At 39.3% G+C, this 19,053-nt stretch overlaps 1 protein-coding gene across 1 annotated transcript in view; it reads left to right on the forward strand.

Annotated features, from left to right (window-relative positions):
* The window catches only part of lrp1bb (low density lipoprotein receptor-related protein 1Bb), a gene marked incomplete at both ends in the record, with an annotated part of 233,942 nt that overhangs the window by 78,324 nt on the left and 136,565 nt on the right, over positions 1–19,053 (forward strand). The window contains one exon of the mRNA XM_079230683.1: positions 4,780–4,917. Within this exon, the coding sequence (XP_079086809.1) occupies positions 4,780–4,917 (138 nt within the window). The remainder of the gene's footprint in view (positions 1–4,779; positions 4,918–19,053) is intronic.

A 19,053-nucleotide genomic window follows, 5' to 3' on the forward strand; every position in this document is an offset into this window, starting at 1 on the left:
CAAGGTTAAGGTAACAAGCTGCTGAGGCAGGCTGGCTGGCAGCTAGAGGAGTCGCGGGTCACGATTCAGGAGACACAAGGAAAGAAGAGTAAGCTCAAGACAATCAAACCGCACAAAGAAATAACTCTGATTGCGTCCAAGAACGGCAAACTTCCATCACGGTCGCAACAATGGAAGATCCGAGGTCGACGTACTTGATGGAAGGCAGCTGTTTGTAATCAGTGGCAACTGGAAGCCGGGAGAGGAGCGCCGGGAGAGGAGCGCCGTGCCCACAGACGGCCCGAGGACACGCAGCCCGATTCTAATCATACAGACATGTGTACTACTTTAAGTAAATACATTGATCAAATATACCCTTATTTACCCATATACCCATATTTATAAAACATATATATATATATTTTTTTTTTTACAGCAACTGTAACCCCACAATTTTGTATATCTTGAACGCTGCAAGAACACTACAATCATTTACTGCAATAATTCAACTGTGCAGTACTGTAAATTGTAGCTAATATTTTTATTTATTTATACTATTTTGCAATTTTGACATACTTAATCAGAGATGATTTACATATTCCTTGTTTATATTATATTATTATGTATTGTATTGACATTCTATTGTAGTCTAAGACACATGTTTTTAGATTTTGGTTATATCTTCTGATAATTTCTCTCGGTTATATATGACTTTTCTAAAATGGGAGCTACTGTAATGTAACCCCATTCCTATCATCTATAAACTATTTATATTTCTGATATTCATTTATAATTTGCTTGCGTGAGAGAGAGAAGTTCGTCCTGAAGCTTGCAGCTGTATTTAAACCCTAGTCCCTAAAGAAGGGTGCTTCATTCAGCTGTGAGTGTGACTACAAATGGAGTTTATTCTGTCACGGAGGGAGATGGGGGAGGGGCCAGATTGGAAGTGGGCCAGACAGACATGCCCAGGGGGAGGGGCAAAACACAGGAAACACAAAAAGAGGCTGTTAAAATACTGCAACATTTGGTGTAATGGTGTCTTGACCAGATCAAACTCGTACTTATTTGATATAACAGTGTGTAATATATTTTTGCTGAAATGCGCGGTTTTCTTATCGGTACCGAAAATAGCACAAGACTTCATCTTCACAATGCAAGCGGCAGCTGGCTTGACTGCAGGGCTTTACGCAGTCATAATTTTGCCGCTCTGTCTTGTCTGTGCGTGAGCGCTCAGTGTCCTCTTTTTGCAGCACGACGCACATTTGTAAATTTGTCTTTCATGGCTTGAGAAAATGGACACGAAAAGTGTCAATTGTCTCACGCCGGATGTGAGACAGTTGGCCGACCTGCACCGCTCATTGATTGTCCCTAGTTATGTTGTGCATCGGCACCTGTAGAGCACCACACAAATGCGCATGTAGTATTTTGAGCACTGCAGTAATATGTAAAATGGTTGGACGCTACTGGACGGCAGGCAAAGTAGTGCAGCGAGTGAAAGCTATTGCTGTCTCTGCTGTTTCTGACAGTTTGGCTTCGGTTCAGATTTACCTGAATGATTTTGCACTGTCATCATGTTTATGAGTAGATTAGTGATTTATGTAATTGTAGTAATAATAATGAGAGTGCATACAACTAATGTCACTGTAATTGTAGAATTGACCGCTGTTGTAAAGCTGCCATTGGAAGTCTACATTGCCGTCGCCTCAGATCCGGCATCATGGTGCTAATTTGATCATTCATTTAAACCGTAAATCAAGAAAATGAAATTGTTATTTCTTTGGGATATGATGAAGAAGCTTCTCCTGCTGATGGGTTATTTTCTTGTAGGGAGTCATTATTACGCACAAACTGGCATTGGTTCAGATTAACATGATTATCATAATGAACATAGCTGCTGAAATTCCCCTCTAGAAGTCTCTTTTGACATTTAATAGAGTTATTAGGTTTGCCTAGCTGATTCCTCCTCATTCAATCCTCAGAGTAGACGTATAGCAGCATGGTTTTTAATTACATCCTACAATCTAAAAATCTAAATCAGTTCTTAGAATTCTTTGCCGAAAATTATGTTTTAGGTATTAAACGCATATTCAGTGCAATTACAACACAAATATGGGTTTGCCTGCAGCAGCGTCAGTAATATGTGTGCAATATTTAGACTAGATGGGAATGTAATAAGGCGTTAATAAATATTGATGATGAACTTGAAGATGTCTCGCTCTACCTGCATAAGCATATCACATTTTTTCTTAGCTTACATGGGGAACATCTTCTTTTCCACGCAATGTGTTATGATTAAACTGGTATTTAAGTGTGCTTGGCCATTTCATATATGGACATTATTCATTTATCAAACCATTACTGGGACCTTGCCATTTTCATCTTAAGTGATTGGAGATTTATACATCAGGAATTGCCTAATGCAACTGGGACCTGCAGTTTGTTCTGTCGGTCTGTCTACAACTACGAGCAATAACCGCAGTGCGGCTGTAGTTCTCCTCTCGGTTTTTATTCCTCAACAAGTGAAGAAGTTATGACGATGAGGACGTAAAGCGTTGAAGAAAGCAGGGACGGCAGTTTGGCAGACCGTCCGGATACTTTAACGGCAGAAGAGCTGGACATATTCACCCGTAAATATCTGGACATCCCGGATGAGGTCCGCTGAGATGGGCAAGAGTTTGCTGGCTCAGCTCCCTCCGTAGCGGGCTCTCATCCTGGCTCTCCCTCCTCCCCGTTGGGAGCACTGGAGGCTGATGGCGATGAGAGATACAAAGCCTCGCATTTGCGGCTTTTCTCCATCTCCACCACGGCCAGGCATCATTCAATTTTGGTCATGATGTTTGGAGGCCTGATGTTTTGTCATTTCTAGCGTGGGTCTGATCTCAACCCGAGATGCCAGTCTAAACCAGAATAATAAACTCCTTGGCGGGTTTTCACGCAGGATGTTTGGTGAAAGCGTCATTCAGTACCTTTTGAATTTGGGAATCTAAGGGGAGAGAAGCTTGAGTCGCTATCGCTGTCTATGGAGGATGGCGTTGTGCTCGTCCCCGTTTGTACGACTTTGTGCCATCATCCAACATACTACAGTAGCCTGGGAATTGGTGGAGAAATTCTGAATACCTCAGCTGTTGAGAGACCATCTGTGTACCCCTGCATGACAGATCAGAGCCGCTGAATATTCATGCACCATCCCTCCCCTTATCACATTAGATTAGAACCCATGTGGCGGGACAGCAAGGGGAGAGGCTGACAGTGCTGTTACGTTGTCAGAGACACTTACTGCTTTGTGTTAAATAGCACATTTGGCAAATGGACATGTAGTGTTGTGTGGCACTGGGGGGAATGTTGTGTGTTTACTTTTAGTGTAGTGAGTAAAGGTTTCCTATGTGTTTTGAAATGTACGTCAGTTAAACACAAAGACCTACCAGGTATTGAGGTTTATTCCAAATATGTGTGAAATGTCAGCAGTGGCATATTTTTTCTTCCCTTTTCAGTGATGTGTAAAAATAATACATTGTACACACTTTTCCAAGGCCATTGATGACGTGTTGTAGATGGAATCCCCATTTTATATTTATATTCTGGTTGTAGAGTAACAATCATTAAGAAAGCTAGTTAACCCTTTATATATTTATATATACATATATTTTACGGACTGTATTATCTGGATTTACGATTGTTTTGTATGTAATGTCTGAAAGGAATACAGCTATCAAATAAGAAGAGTGCTTCAAAGACAGTTTGGATCCCAGCAGATGAGGCTGCCAATTTGCTCATGTATGAAATATGAACTCTCAGAGACAAGGTCACTGATATTTGACTTACCTAAATATGGCATAGAAATGGGGTGAATCACTGGGTTTCGAAGAGATGGCCAAGAAATACTCATTAAAGAAGAAGCCTCTCCCGCAACGCTTTTAAAGCAATAAAAAAGCTTTGGAGGAGAAACTAATATGAGTCATTATTGTGTCAATACAGACTCACAACTACTTCTACATAACCCGTCTGTAAATCAGCAGGGGATGACAGCTCTCTTTGTAATGGCCACATTAATCGCTGCATCTCTTACCTTACAAAGTAGAAATGGATGCTGTGAATAAGTAACTGCCCAGTCAAGATGGCCCAAGTGCGCGTGGATGTGAGTTCCTGGGGGCGGGGGGGGCTCTGGGGATTCGGACTGACCCCATCGCATGGGTGATAAATCTTCCCATTAAGTGGCTGCAGCGGCACATTGGTAATTGATATCAATGTAGTTAAGGTGGAGATGTGACACATTTACAGTGCCGGTGCACTGGTCAGCTGTGTTTTATGTGCTCCTGTGGCTGCCACATGAATGAGGGTCACCTATGTGCCTCATGAATCCTTAAACAGCTGCTCGTCGCTGTTTGCCCGGCTGGCAGGGAGAGTCGGGCAGTTCGTTATGGGACTCCATCAGTGCGTCTGCGAAGCATTGTGGCAAACATCTGTTGTGTGCAAAGAACAATGCTGCGTGAAATATAAATATATTTGCATATGCATAAGTTTGCCTGCTGCTTTAAAAAAGGGTTATTGAAGTATCAGCACTTTGTATTTTTTGCAGGCAAACAAATTTCCTCCGGCATGTTTTTTTTGACGGCCTTTTTAAACGATAATGACAATGAAATATGCAAATGTATTTCACATATGGTCTCCCACTGTAAGTGCTACTACATATGCTGAGAAAATGTTGTTCAAGCACGTTTGGCATTAAACTGATACTGTTAAAAAAAAATGGAGATACCGGTTTAGTTTAGTTTCCCACACTTTGTCGTTTGTCTTTTTTAGGTGCGCAGGAGTTGGTGATCAGATGTCCCCTCAATCACATACAGTGCATCGGGACAAACAAATGTATTCATTTCAATAAACTCTGCAATGGAGCAAGAGACTGTGAGGATGGCTACGATGAAGGAGTTCACTGTCGAGGTAAGCGTTAATGATGATGCTTTCACAACCTGATTTCTTTTTGCCTTGGGTTTAGAATGCATAAATTCATACGTATTCTCATTATCATGTTAATTAATCATATCACGCTCATTTTATTTGGATTATTAAGATTGTGGGATTTATTTTACACATTAAATCTGCATTACATTTGTAAAATATATATATATATATATATATATATATATATCTGTGGAAAACGCTTTACTTTTGCGCCCTGTTAATGGAGATACTTATTATTCCAAACTTTAATCAAGTATATTAGAGCGTCTGAACGTTTTTGTTCTCTTTGATAATAAGAGTTCAGGGATTCATTTCACATTCACAGATATGCACTGCTTAATCTATCATTGGGAAGACATCCAACTCTCAATGCATGGTGGTGATGGTTGAGGATTTTGCTAATTCATGAAATGGTGGCATGAGCTGACACTTTCTAACTTCTGTGGTACAACTGGTTGCCAAGGAGAATTCTCATCATCCTTCCTGTCAGAACAGGCAAACGACTCAGCAGGACAGTAGCACCAGGTGTTGTGTTGTACACAAGGTCTGGCTGTTGCTCTCACTCTTAGCAACTATACCAAGCTGCTCCGGACACCTGGCTCCCGTGAAAAGACAGCGTCTGCTTTATGATTGCCGTTGTCTTAGCACAACAGTCGCCCTTGTCTGGCAGAGACCACGACCTTTTTTGACACTTGTGCTCGGTGCAATAATACAGCCTCTGATTGACAGTAGTGAAAAGCCCAAGATGGAACAGAAAACGTGTCCTCCAACGTCTCACTCCCTACACTATTGAAGGATTTACTTGGTAGAATGCCTTGGACCAGAGAATGGAATTGAATCAAGCTTGATTAAAGTGGACACAACATCGTAACAGTATGCAATATGTCTGGTTTCCCCATTCAAGTTTATAGATCACCTAAAAATGGATATTCGTAGCATAAAGGAAACGTGTATATTCTACAACCGTTCTTTTTGGGCTGCAATAGCATACATTTGATACCCTGTTCTAGCTACTTTCCAAATCTGCTGAATTGTTCCTGAGCTACACCAAATGGTCTTCAGGGTTAATACCTTAAGGCAGGGGTCAGCAACCTTTTCTATCCAAAGAGCCATTTTGCCCTTTTTTCCACCAAAAAAAAGTGTCTGGAGCCGCAAAAGCTATTTGATATCAAAGCTGATGAAGTTGAATATATAGTTATATTATATGTACAACAAACTATAGTTTGTTGTATTTATGAAATTATAGAACAAGAATAAAGACAATTGTTGACATTGTATTGCTATTTGACCTGTTTATAACTATCAAACTCTTATGAAGAGGAGAAAAAAATAGTCATGTGTTAGCTACATTAAGATCCATTAAATACACAACTAAGCAGACCTTGAGTCCTATCTATATATATGTGGCTCATGTGGTAGAGTGTTCATCCTGTAACCACAAGGTAGCAGTTTCTATTCTTGTTATCCTCATGTGAGTTTTACATTTTAAACGCATATCTTTTGCTACGTTTACACTGAGCGTCCTCACTACGCCGGACTTTTAGAGCACTACAAACGTAAAAAAATGTAAAAAAGTATATCTACTTTGCTCAGTTTGCTGCAGCAGTTGATAAATCGCTCTTCTGCAGCTTGATACCTTTCATCAGATGCTGTGTGCTTGTTCTGGAAGAGTCTTTCAACATTAAATGTTTTGTTGTTTGCTAACTCCTCGCCACATATCAAGCATACAGGTCAGCAGCATCGTTGGCAGTGAAAGCTAATTAATACGTCCACGCAGAATTAAACTACCTTTCTCCGTTGATAGTTTAGCGAGGGCGGAGCTCTGTGAATCACGAGTTGCACCTGCAGGGGAAGCTGCTTGACAGTGACGTGACAGGATGTGATGCACATTTTAGTTTAAGAAATATTTAAACTTTTTTTTTTTTTTTTCAGTGACTCAATATTACCTCAAACGCCAAGATGAGTGGAATTCCCTTTGAAAGATTTTACACTGGGCAAAAAAAAAAGAAGAATAAAATAAAAACGTTTTCTTTTTTTTTAAAGCCTCAGTGAGCCGCAGGTTGCCGACCCCTGCCTTAAGGTCTGCTCATCCAACCAAGCAGGGTAGAAGGCCTTAAAGCCTGGCTCAAGTTATGTGTTCATGTCATGTCAGGTGTAATGAAAACCCCAAACCAACCTCATAGAGTTGCTCAAGTCAGCCGAGGTCGAACGCGTAGACAGTTTTTGCAGGTTCCACATGCCGCACTGCAAACGCGTGTCAACACAATGTCAGTTCATCCACTGATGCTGGAAGGATGAGACGACTCAAATCTAAGTTATCAACTGCTCTATCAGCAGCTTTATATATGTTCATGAGAAGAAGTTCTACACACACATCAGTCCTAAGTAGCCATAGTTATAATACATTTACACTGCTTGCAAATTGTAAATTGCTCTCTCTATTACAGATCCCCCAAATGGAAACCAATTAGACACTACTCTAATATAGTTCTAGCATACAATTAAACTAAGCCTCACCTTTCTTTATCTTACTGGGAGCACTAAAGAGTCAGTGCATTAGCCACTGGCTCTTGGAGAAAGTACAAGGTATGTAGACAGAAAGAAGGTCAGACAAAGATGTGTGAGTGGAATTCTGTTCAGATGAATGTTTTTTTTTATTTTGGGGACAAAGCAACAGCTCGGAAACTTTGATGAACCTCTAAATGTAACTCAGTGCAGTTTGCAATTTAAGAAAGAGGAACTGAGTACAGACAAATTATATTTGTATATCTCAAAGACTCAAAAGTAAAATAAAATATGCTATGACCATTATGTATTCTAAATTACAGTATGTTCAAATAGTAATAATTAAGAAATATTTGTTGCTGTTAATCAGAAATATAAATCATGTAATCTCATAATCTCAGATTTAAAAACTTGACATTTTGTTATTTGATATTCCATTTTGAAATACACAAGCTATCAGATGGCTTTTTTTTTTTTTTTTTTTTACATATTTGTTGTACACCTTTGAAAAGGAATCTGTATGCTCCATTTTTTGGTGTAAGACTTTTGGTCTTTTCACAAGAGAAACTGATGCTGTAAAATTATTTTCCTCTCTGCGACGAGTTAAATGCCAAACTTGAATTACCTATACATCCTGCAGTCCATGTGATTTCCCGTGCATCAGCTGGACGTACTGATACTTCCAAGCCCACAACTTCCAAACAGGAGATCTGCAGCATATTTCATTCTGTGTCTTTCACAGTAAGGACATGTTTTAGTTTCACTGAAGTAGTCACCATAAAGCAACCAACACTCATTTGATCAAATGGGCTGCAAAATCAGTGTCAATATTACATATAATATAAAAAATAAACTTTTTAAAGATTTGCAATATAATTTGAGTACATGTTTTTTGTTTAAATAGATGTTGATGCGCTCAAACATGTCAATAAGTTTGGATACATTTTAGTACATCACACATCGGTGTAATCTTTCTTCTAACCTGAATTGAGATATATATTTGAACGAACCACATTATTCCAGTCTTTTCCTCTTGCCCCAAAATAGTATTTATTATCTCATTAGGTGCCGTTCACAGATTTTAGATTATTAACCATACTCTTTATGGCTTTATGGCTGCCATAACTCACATCTTGCTCTTGTGTTAATTTTCCATAGTTTTCATCCACTTTCCCAAACTTTCTTGCGATCGACCCTGTTAAATAACTTTAATATGGCCTTATGTAGACCATAGAAGATTCTACCTTGCTTTTCACAGATTTATCTACAATATATTGGCCTCGTCTTTGTTGTCTGGCCTTTTGCAAAACTGCTGTGAGTTCCGCACAGCCTTAACCTTGTGAACTGCATACATCCCCTTTTCATGTCAGTCTGACGCACACATCCATTGCTATGAATTAGTGTTCTGAAAAAAGCCGCTATCTGATGTGAAAGAATGTGACCTGAATGCTAAAAATCCACCTCTTTATGCAAAACTGCAGTCCACTTCTTTGGCTTTCTTGTCTGGTCAGTAGAGTAAGATTGATTCTTTCTTAAAAAATACATTTGTCTTTTTTAGAAAATATAAATTTGTTGTCTTTCTACACACATTTTAAATTCAGTGTTAAAGATTAACAATATACTAATTCCAGTTTGTGTGGCTCCAACCTTCTGCTCCTTCACTCAGGGACACATGCTGTGCAGTATTTTTTGTCCCACACGGACAGACCAAACTCATTGGGAAGCAGGAGAAATTGAGGTCACCAAAGAGAAGTTTTAGTCAACCAGCTGGGTCTCTTACAAAACTTTTTTTTACCCCTCCCGTTCCTGCCCACCTCTTATGAATATACATGCCGAACATCCCGAGAGGCCTTAAAATGAAGGTGCCCAGATGGAAAACCACCAAACTCTTTTCATTCACCTTCAGGAAACTTGCTCATTCTTAATCACATGCTCATGGCTGTGCCGTGGGATCGCTGAAGTCTCTACTGCTGGCATGAGGAAGACAAATGTCAGACTTAAATAAATACAAATCAGCTTCAGAATTCACATGTTATCTTAAGGTCAGTCTCAGAAAGTAGTCGTCAACAAATATCTTCTTAATGTACCTGGTGAATGAAAGGAACGACATGGAGCTGGTTGGAAAATTCATTTGGAGACTTTGTCAACCCGTATGACTCGGCATTAGATCTCTTCTAGATATTATAAAATGAAAGCTTAATTCTGATGCATGTTTGTTCAAGTAGTTTACTCAATGTTTTCACTTCTTCATACTGGTTCATACAGTCACCATTTTATCTTCGCCAATGGAAGCAAGACTCAAAAAAGCATCAGTTGTTGTTGTGGGAACAAAACATGATGTCAAAAATCTCTGCTGGAGACAGTATCATGACTCAATTACAGCAGTGAAAGATCACTGATAGACTGAAGCCAACTCAACGCTGTCACACTGCTGCCTCAAAGTGAATGTCAGCAATACAACCTTGTGACTATATATAGTTCGGGAAATTACACAAGGTAATGATGAAAACTCGGTGATATGTTGCTCAACACTTCATTTACTATTCCACAATTCTACAGCAGTTAGAGTCTTAGTTTTTGCATGATAACTGATCATCCTTCGAACGCAGACCGTAGTACAGCGTAGCATCGGACCAGAAATAGGGTCCTGAATTGACGTTGTTTGTGCCCGTATGACATATATGGGCACAAACATATATTGATCTTTCACCAACAAATGGTCAAACTGTAAGTCATTTAGAAAAATAGGTTTTGTCTTTGCTTGATTGTGCACCTTTTGATAAATTAGCACTCCGTCACTACCTTGCTCAGGCCGGCGGTACGGGGAAAGAGTGGCTCCCTTGAAAGAGACACAAGCTAAAATATCATAATTTATATTATGTTTTTAGACTTATTGTTATGCACCAAATCACCAAGATAAAGTATTGTCTGTGCTATAAAAGGATTAATGTAGTGAGTGAGTGAGCAGAGAGAGAGAGAGAGAGAGAGAGAGAGAGAGAGAGAGAGAGAGAGAGAGAGAGAGAGAGAGAGAGAGAGAGAGAGAGAGAGAGAGAGAGAGAGAGAGAGGAGAGGAGAAATTGTTAGTAAAGTCTATAAACCTCTTCTCTGTGCCTCCCGACCATGTAGAGCAACTTAAAGCCATTTCCTTTTTCAGTTTCATTATTGTCTTTGGCTAAATAATCCGTGAAGACGTAATGACGCTGGCTGAAGCAGCCAGCTGGGCAGTGTGTGTGTCAAAGTATTACAATCGTTATGATTCAAAGGATTCACATTGTTAAATTTGTGACATGTCGTTTTAGCTCAAGATCCTGCCAGTTTACATCCAAGTTATGGCTTTGCTACTGTTTGCATTATGTGTACTCACTGTCTGTCTATCAGTAAAGAGCTTTATTTCTAAGGAGTGTTTTTGACATTTTTTTTATTTACAATTAATGATTTTGTGGTATTAGACACGTATAACATTATTCCACAAAGGCTGACAGCAGTTTAAACAGGAGATATTATTATTATTATTATGGGAAAAAACAACTGGTCCATTTATGGCAATGTAATCTTGTGAACACAACACATTTGTTTCTCTTTCACAGACAAACTTTATTTGAATAGGCAGATGATAATATTAATTACACAATATTCTCTAAAGTATTTAGTAACTCCACCTTTAGTTCTGTTGACATGCTGCCTTACCAGGGTAACGCTAAGTGTAAGTGGGGACGTGCTCCTAAAGTAATCAATTTACCATTAATCTGAGTTCTTTTGTATTTTTATCAGGGTTCTTTTCACCAGACATAATTTCCTGACTGCTGTTTCACATCTTCTATTTTCCCTTGCCACAATGATAGTCACTCTGTCTACAATGCAGTTGCAGTTACATGGACCCTGAATCTCCCAGATGGTGAATACAGGCATATGCAGGCAGAAAGTGTACGTGTATAAAGTGTTTTTTAACATTTTAGCATGCACACATAATCTACCGGTAGTAGAAAATCTAAATACAAATGACCTTGAACAGAGGAATAATATAATACCGTATAACATCTGATATCCATATTATATATTGCATTTCATCCTCCTATTACTTCTTCTGACCTTGGTAACCCCAGTTGTAATATCACGATGGTGGTGGTGGATACACTGCAACAAATTGAACTCAGACTGTTTTTTCTACAAAAAAGTGCCATCAGATACACTATAGACAGCTATATATGTACCATGAATATGCTATATTCACATTAACGAGTCTACGTATTGACTTTAATCACTTGTATGCTGACACTAGTGTATCATAATTGGCACTTTCTGTGCATAGTGTGTCATCGCGGAGAATGAATACAGACGATTTTGTGTGAATGCCCAGAAAGATCATCAGCATTAAGTTTTATGAGTCAGTAACCGCTGATAAAAAACATCATAATCTGGGCTCAGTTTTCATGTCAGTGTGGATATTGGTTTAAGCAGGGCCATGAGATTGCAGTCATGACCTTGCAATACAGTGCTTTGCCCATTCATAAGGTGTATTTGTGCCCTTCTCAGTGCACATGGTGGAAAGGAGAACATGCAATTAGATGGAAGTTGCATGTAAATTGGAGCACAAAAAACAATAATTAATAAAAAAGCTGTTCAGTTGTGATGAGTTTTTATTCCATGATATTTTTTTGTCACTGCTCGACTAGAAGAAGATGTTTTCAATTACTATAATTGGAGAAAAAAAAAGTATTACACTGTGTTCATTTTCATTGAAAATACAGCACAAAGCATTTGAGTCAATGATTTGTTTTTGTTTTTTAATACTGCCAGAATGTTCTTCTCCTTATATAAACTGAAATACAGTTAATTATTTACTTGCTGTAGATATTGCTTGAATGTTTAATTCAATAACATAGAATTGAGTGAGCTGACCGCTAACAGGAGCACCACATGCAGTTCACAACGTCTTTCACCTCCAGTGACATTTAGACAACAAGTACTCTGGTATTTCTATCCCTGACTGAGCTCGACCCCGACCATCACATTCATCCTTAGCCTCATTTAGCGGCTCATGAAAACTTGACATTTATTGCAGAATCAGGCATGATTTGTCCATGGTGAAGTGTGGAGCAGAAGAAGAAATAATCCTTCCAAAACAGGTCAATTTTGATATCACAAACAGCCAACAATGAATATAATTCAAAGCCTAAAATGAGTGAGGCCTTGAGTCACGCTGTAAAAATCACACACACAGAATACATGCTATGCCCTGCTCTAATATAGTGTTCTGTTTAAGCTGTCACGCATGTGCTCCCTCTCCCATTGCCAATGAAAGAGCTGCTTCACTGCTCACAATACAACCATAGCTGCCACCGCTATTGCTGGCGCCTGGCGCTCACTGTTCCAATTCATCCTCTTTGTAGCCTCCGTTTCGGTTTTCCTCCACTGGGGAAGTTATGTTCTCCCTGATCTCTCTCCTCTCTCTCTTTGTGCTCAGCTTCCAAGTGTGATCTCTCAGGGAAAAATACGTCGATGTACTGTATCAACTATTTAATATCTACTGTACGTTGTCTGATATTGAAACGTGAGTCGTCTGAATTAACTTTAATTCTCTCTGTTTGCTCCTATGATTGTTATATTATATTTGAATTTGAATTATAATCGGTCCCTCTGTTAAAAAAGGCTTGAAATAATTGCTAATATCAATCGACACATCAGTATGTGGCTCTCATGAGTATAATGAAGCATAAAGCTTGGATGTAATCCCACCCCCCATGTAGTTAAGGAGATCTAAGTAAGATGCACATTGATTGATTAGTTTGATTGTGTTTGATTCTCCTGATGTGGGGGAAGAGGTTGTAAAGTACACTATTGTCATTGTAATCAGGAGCCTACATTAAATATTGGTAATTTTACTCTTCAATAAATCATATTCCAGATAACAAGCCTCGTGAGAAAGTTAATAAATGGTTAATGACACAGTTTGACTGGAGTGAAAGTTGAGTGAAGAGTGCAATTTTTGAATCACACCACCCGCCAACACCAACTTACATAATTAACAGTGTCTTAACACGCTGTGTAAGTAAAGGTTTACATGTGAGCTTAATCAATGACACCAGTCTAAGTAGCTACAGTAAGTGGATTGAAGCTATTAACATTACATTTGACAAAAAAGAAACGTGTGGCTGTAGTCTGGTTAATAAGCCATCTGCATGCTGGTATGTGCTTGCTAAAGGTGGTTTTGTGGAAGAAGAAACGGCGCTTAGTGTACATTTTGTATTTTGAAAGTATGGATTGGGCTTTGTGACTTTACTTTCTTTTATGAACGAGCGGTGAGTATTTATTTCTCCCACGAACAGTGTTGATGATTGCCTAGTGATCCCTTCAGAGAGGTAGCTAGCAGGCAGCTCAACAGCTGTTGAATGTAAAGTGTTGTCAGAATATCTCAGTTAAACTTTTAAGCACATCATATCATCTTTTGAAGCGTATCACATTCAAAGCTCTTAATTGAGACATCCAGGATTCAGAGTCGTGAAACTCGAAAGCTCTTCCTGTCAGTGAAGCTAACATCAACATTAGCGTAAGCCGCGACAGTGCAGAGCTTTCAACATTATCATTAGGTGTTCTCAGTCTGATCAAAATATTGTCAGGGCGGGATCTGCCAGCACTTTGTCATGACTGGCCAACTATGTAGCTGTCAAAAATATTATGATGCCACTTTTAAATGTCATGATTACATTTGAGTAAAGTCCAGCATCATTATCATATCTAAATTAATGTGACATAAATTGGTCAATGTTTATAGGAACCCAGGCAAAGTTGAATTTTCTTACTGACTGGTAAAACAAATTGAGTAAGTGAGAGAACCCTGTGAGAGTATCTCAACAACAGGAAACTTCACTATTTATTCTGATTCTATTCAAGATACGTTTTCTGAGGGTGCTTATACAGGCCTTTTTTCAAATTTGCAGAAAATGAATGCGGTTTAAATCACAAGTGCATTATTGGTAAGAAGCATTGCCTCTTTCTTCCTCACATTGCTCATCCTCGTAGTTCGAGCTACACTAAGGTAGTAGGTGTAGTACTTTTTTGCCGTAAGGTATCACACGTGACACCTTAAGAATTATTGTAATATATCAAATGTCATTTCATTTTAAATAGCACTCATTAGCCTGAAAAATAAAATGTGCAATACCATCCATATTTGAACTTATCTGAGAGGCAAAACAAAATAACTGGTACAACAACAGACCTTTCCCCATTGGACTCAATATTGTTGAACACAGATCGACCAGTATTTTGAAGTCAGGGGATACTTTGTTGAAATACATTGTTGGGGTTTGTTAAGTTTGGCTGCATCCTGACACCATAAGCATTACATGTTAAGCCACTATATCCACATTTCCTCATTGAGGAATTAGATACATATTAGCTCTGAGCTGCAAAAAAATAACTTGTAAAATTGACAACAAGCTTTATAATGCAGAAAGGAAAAGAGGAACGAATGAACAAACATCCCTAATTTGCTTCCCAGAGAGCTAGTTGGTTGTGATTAAATATGAGATTGGACTTTCAGACTGAACCTGTGCCAGTCGCACTCCAACAGAAAAGTGTCTGCAAAAATAATCCCTTGACTGCCGCTGAATGTTTGTGATGAGGAGCTGCCGCCTCTCCCAGCACTCTGCTTTCACAGCCTCTGCAATGCATTTGATTCCCAAACATATGGATCTATTTTTGCCACGTAAGGGTAATCTGGACTTTTATGCGACGATGATTTCCGTGTCACAGCACAACTTGTCAAAGGCAATGTGTTTACCCTCTGCGGAGAACCCACTGATTTAAGCTATTTGGGGATTTGAATTATAGCTCTGAGTACACAGGCTGAAAAGTAACAGGGCAAAAAAAAAATCTCATTACTGACGTGGAAGTGGGAAAGCATCGTCTCCCCGGTTCATCGTCTTCGACAAAAGCACACCTTAATTGTTTCTTACAATACAGAAAGCATTAATATATGTTTCTCTTCATTTTCTGACGATAAAGCCTCTGAAAACTAAACAATGTCAAACATGCACCTTCCCTCCCACCCTCTTGTCTACGAACAACATTCAATTATCTCACTTGATTAACTTTTCCGTAGGACAACCCAAACAAACACTTTCCTCCAGAGTGAAGGAGCCTGTGATAAGTGATGCTCTTGTTACCAAATGTCGAGGCACGAATACGGCTCAATCATCTTTCTAGTGCTTCTCAGTAGGTTGAGAATGCGCTGCCAACCAGCCTTGTAGACTGTAGCGTATTAGCATATTTATTAAATTGTTGCCCATCTAATGGATGGAACATTTACAGTAAGTAGTCAAAGTGATAGCTCTCTTCTCTGCGGTGGTACTCTGCAATGTGCGGGGCTTTTTGAATGTGTCACTCCACCTCACCATGGTCACTTTACAGACAGTGAGGTTGTCATGTTCAATGGTCTTTTAATTCCTACTTCTGCTTTCGGTACAGATGCATCTGTTGATTCAAAATCGAATTCCCAAAGAATTTGTCAAAGGATTACGTATTAAACTCATCTCATTTAAAATGATCTCATATTTTGCTTTGCTGTTTGATGAGTCGCGATTCCAGGTCTTGTTATCTTACTAATACTGGTTAGGGAGCTGCCAGGCCCTTGTACACACTATCTAAATACCAGCAGACACTGACAATCAATATTTCATGCATCTTACTTTGTTGTTCCACAGTCTGGCAAGATATTGTCACTCATATCAGTTCTCGTCCTAATATGAGGAAACAATCTGGTGTCATCAGATCCTATTACAGCGGATTTTCTTCCTCAGGAGTGGTTTGAATTAAAATTTCATTGTTTACTGGGAGATTTCGACACCCACACCCATGATGTGTCTTCCAATATTTAAGGGCATGTCAGAAGCCTGGCAGTGCACCAGTTCCAAAATCCTTCAGCGAATTGTGCTTTGAGGGATTAACAACATTTACTGTCACATTTGAGCCCTAGTTTGAGCTATGGGATTACATTTCTTGAAAACGACATGTATATACATGCGCAAGTATCTCTCAATTTCCAGGGGAAATTATACCTTCTAGACCATCCGGACAGCTCCACGTCACATCAAAGCTGACACACTTAAGCTTCTCAGATAACTTTCTAAAGCCTTGTCAATAAATTGTGTCACTGCAATCATTGCTCATTTTATAGAAATGATATTTCCCTGCACACACTTCTGGATACTGATGAATGATCGAACCCCAGGGAATTTATGACCCAATTTCATATTTGTGGAATCAATCTTGTCCCTCTTGCCACCTAGGGCATACCAACCACAGCTGCAGACCTACAGAATGGTTGGGAAACCAACTTTATTAAAGGTCCTTGAGCCAGCCATGGGTGCACCTCTGTGTTGGGTTTGCACATCATTTGGTCCCACATTAATTACAGGCCTTGACTGCCAGAAGAGTTTTGGGGAAAGACTGACTCTTCAGAGATTAAGGCCATCCCCAAATGGAAGCCATAATTAGGCCAGATGGGGTAATCTGACTTTTAGATTTGGTTATTCTTTTCCTTGCCCATGATGAGGTTTGTATGAGCAGAGCAACACTGCCACACTCAACACTCAAACTCTACCATCTGGGTTGCAGAATGTGGAAGAGCTGAGAATATTATACTCAATTGGTCATGATTGATGTGTGTTTTTAGTTTTTGTTTGTGCGATGCTGTGGAGTAAAATGTCCCTGGAATAAGCTACTGAGAGAGCTACTGTAGTTTTGTGAGTCACATGAATAATACTGAAGATTTGAAATTGTAATTCTCCTCACTTTTATGTAAGATCAACTATCAGCTCTCAGTTTCAACTATGATGAAACTGCCGCTATTGTGCCTATTCTTTATAAAGAGGGTACAACCATTTTGATATGTATTTGTGAACATAGCATCAAAGATTCAGGCCTCTGGGTGGGAGTCCCCATAATGACTGACAAGTGAGAACCAGTGTTGCTAGGAGACCTGCTGTCTACGTCTGGTACTGACTAGCACATCATAGCCCTTTACAGCCGACGGAGGTCGATACAAGGCATCCCACAATGGCTATCTACTGTTAGTGATTTGCTTTACAACTCATTTTATGGTTAAGTTGGTATTCCACAGGGGAAGTAGAAGCCCTGAAGGTGGACTAACTAGCTTCCTGGCAAAGAGTTAGTCTCGCTTGTTAACATTTACCCTGATACTCAATAGACTGTGCCTTTGGGTCATGGTACATCAACACCTGTTTAGTCTCTGTCAGCTCCTGGACAGCACAGTGTAGTTAGCTAGGGTTAGCTGTGTCTCCTTCGTGAATACAAGCCTCACATTTTTTTTGCACCACTAAGGTCATAAATCATTTTATTATCATCTCACAATCTCCCGTGAGTGCAATGACAGATCCGTACAAAGATAAATAAATGATGAATGATTCCCCCTTAAATTTCTAGTTTTGATACTGCATATCATTATTTTAGCCACTCAACAACAGAGGTGTCAAACAAATTGTTCAAGGGACAAATTCAGCCTGATTTGATCTCAAATGAGCCGGATCATTGAAATCATTGCAAAATAACCGATAAGTAACAACACCGCTAAATGTTTATTTTGTTTTTATGTAATGGGCTACAAGTGCCTTTTGAAATTGATAATTAATGAACATTCCATTTACAAAACAGATGATGAACGCTCTGAGATGTCTCGCTGATCTCTCGACTACAAGAATAAACAGCCTGTTGTGTTTCCTCAAACCTCCCAACAACTAATTTACCTTCTTTGCCACAGAACTTCTCATTAATTCTGCATAAATACAAAATCCAATGGAAAAATCCCAAAGGTTTTTGTTGAGGGAACCAGGGCGATGCTAACTTTGTGGTAGGCCTCTCTCTCTGGCTCGCTAGCGTATCCAGCATAGAGCGCGCTACTCTTAGGACAGTGAGGCCCCCAGTGCACCACCAAGAATAGCAGTGCTTTTTATTGATTAAAATGGAATAAATTACTTCTCTGCAATTTTCACACTTTGCAAAGTCATCCTGTGGGCCAAATTGGACCCTTTGGCGAGCCGGTTGTCGCCCTCGGGCCGTATGTTTGATGCCCCTGCTCTACATGCTCCCGTTGCAGAGAATCTGTGCTAAATATGCTGGTTTCTCTCCCTATTGTGAAAACTGGACATCACAGTCTGCCAGAGACGTAATGATGTTGCAATTTCGAGATCATGAGTCGAATTTAAGCAAATCATAGCTTTCTCAAAATATATAATAATGCAAAAACAAATCTTCACAGTCTTCTTTTTACCAATGTGAAAACAGATTGAATTATGTCTTTTTGCAATTGCTAGAATCGTTCGGTTGATACAGTACATCTGATGAAAGCTAATTATACTGCAGACGACTGCAAATTAGACAGAGTTTGCTGTTTTAAGTGCATATGGCTCTTTGTTTCAGAGTGAGCAACATTTGATTGCATGTTTCAGTTATTCAAACATTTTACATATCCAAAATGTCCTACATTGTGAAAGGTTATTGGTTGGCTCATATTGTTTACTGTTTTATATCCGTTTGCCCAGCAATATTTCTGCATGTGCTCTGAACTTCAGCAGTCACTTTTGTTATGGT

Source organism: Taurulus bubalis (genome assembly GCF_910589615.1).
Source record: "Taurulus bubalis genome assembly, chromosome: 15".
NCBI classification, from domain to species: domain Eukaryota; kingdom Metazoa; phylum Chordata; class Actinopteri; order Perciformes; family Cottidae; genus Taurulus; species Taurulus bubalis.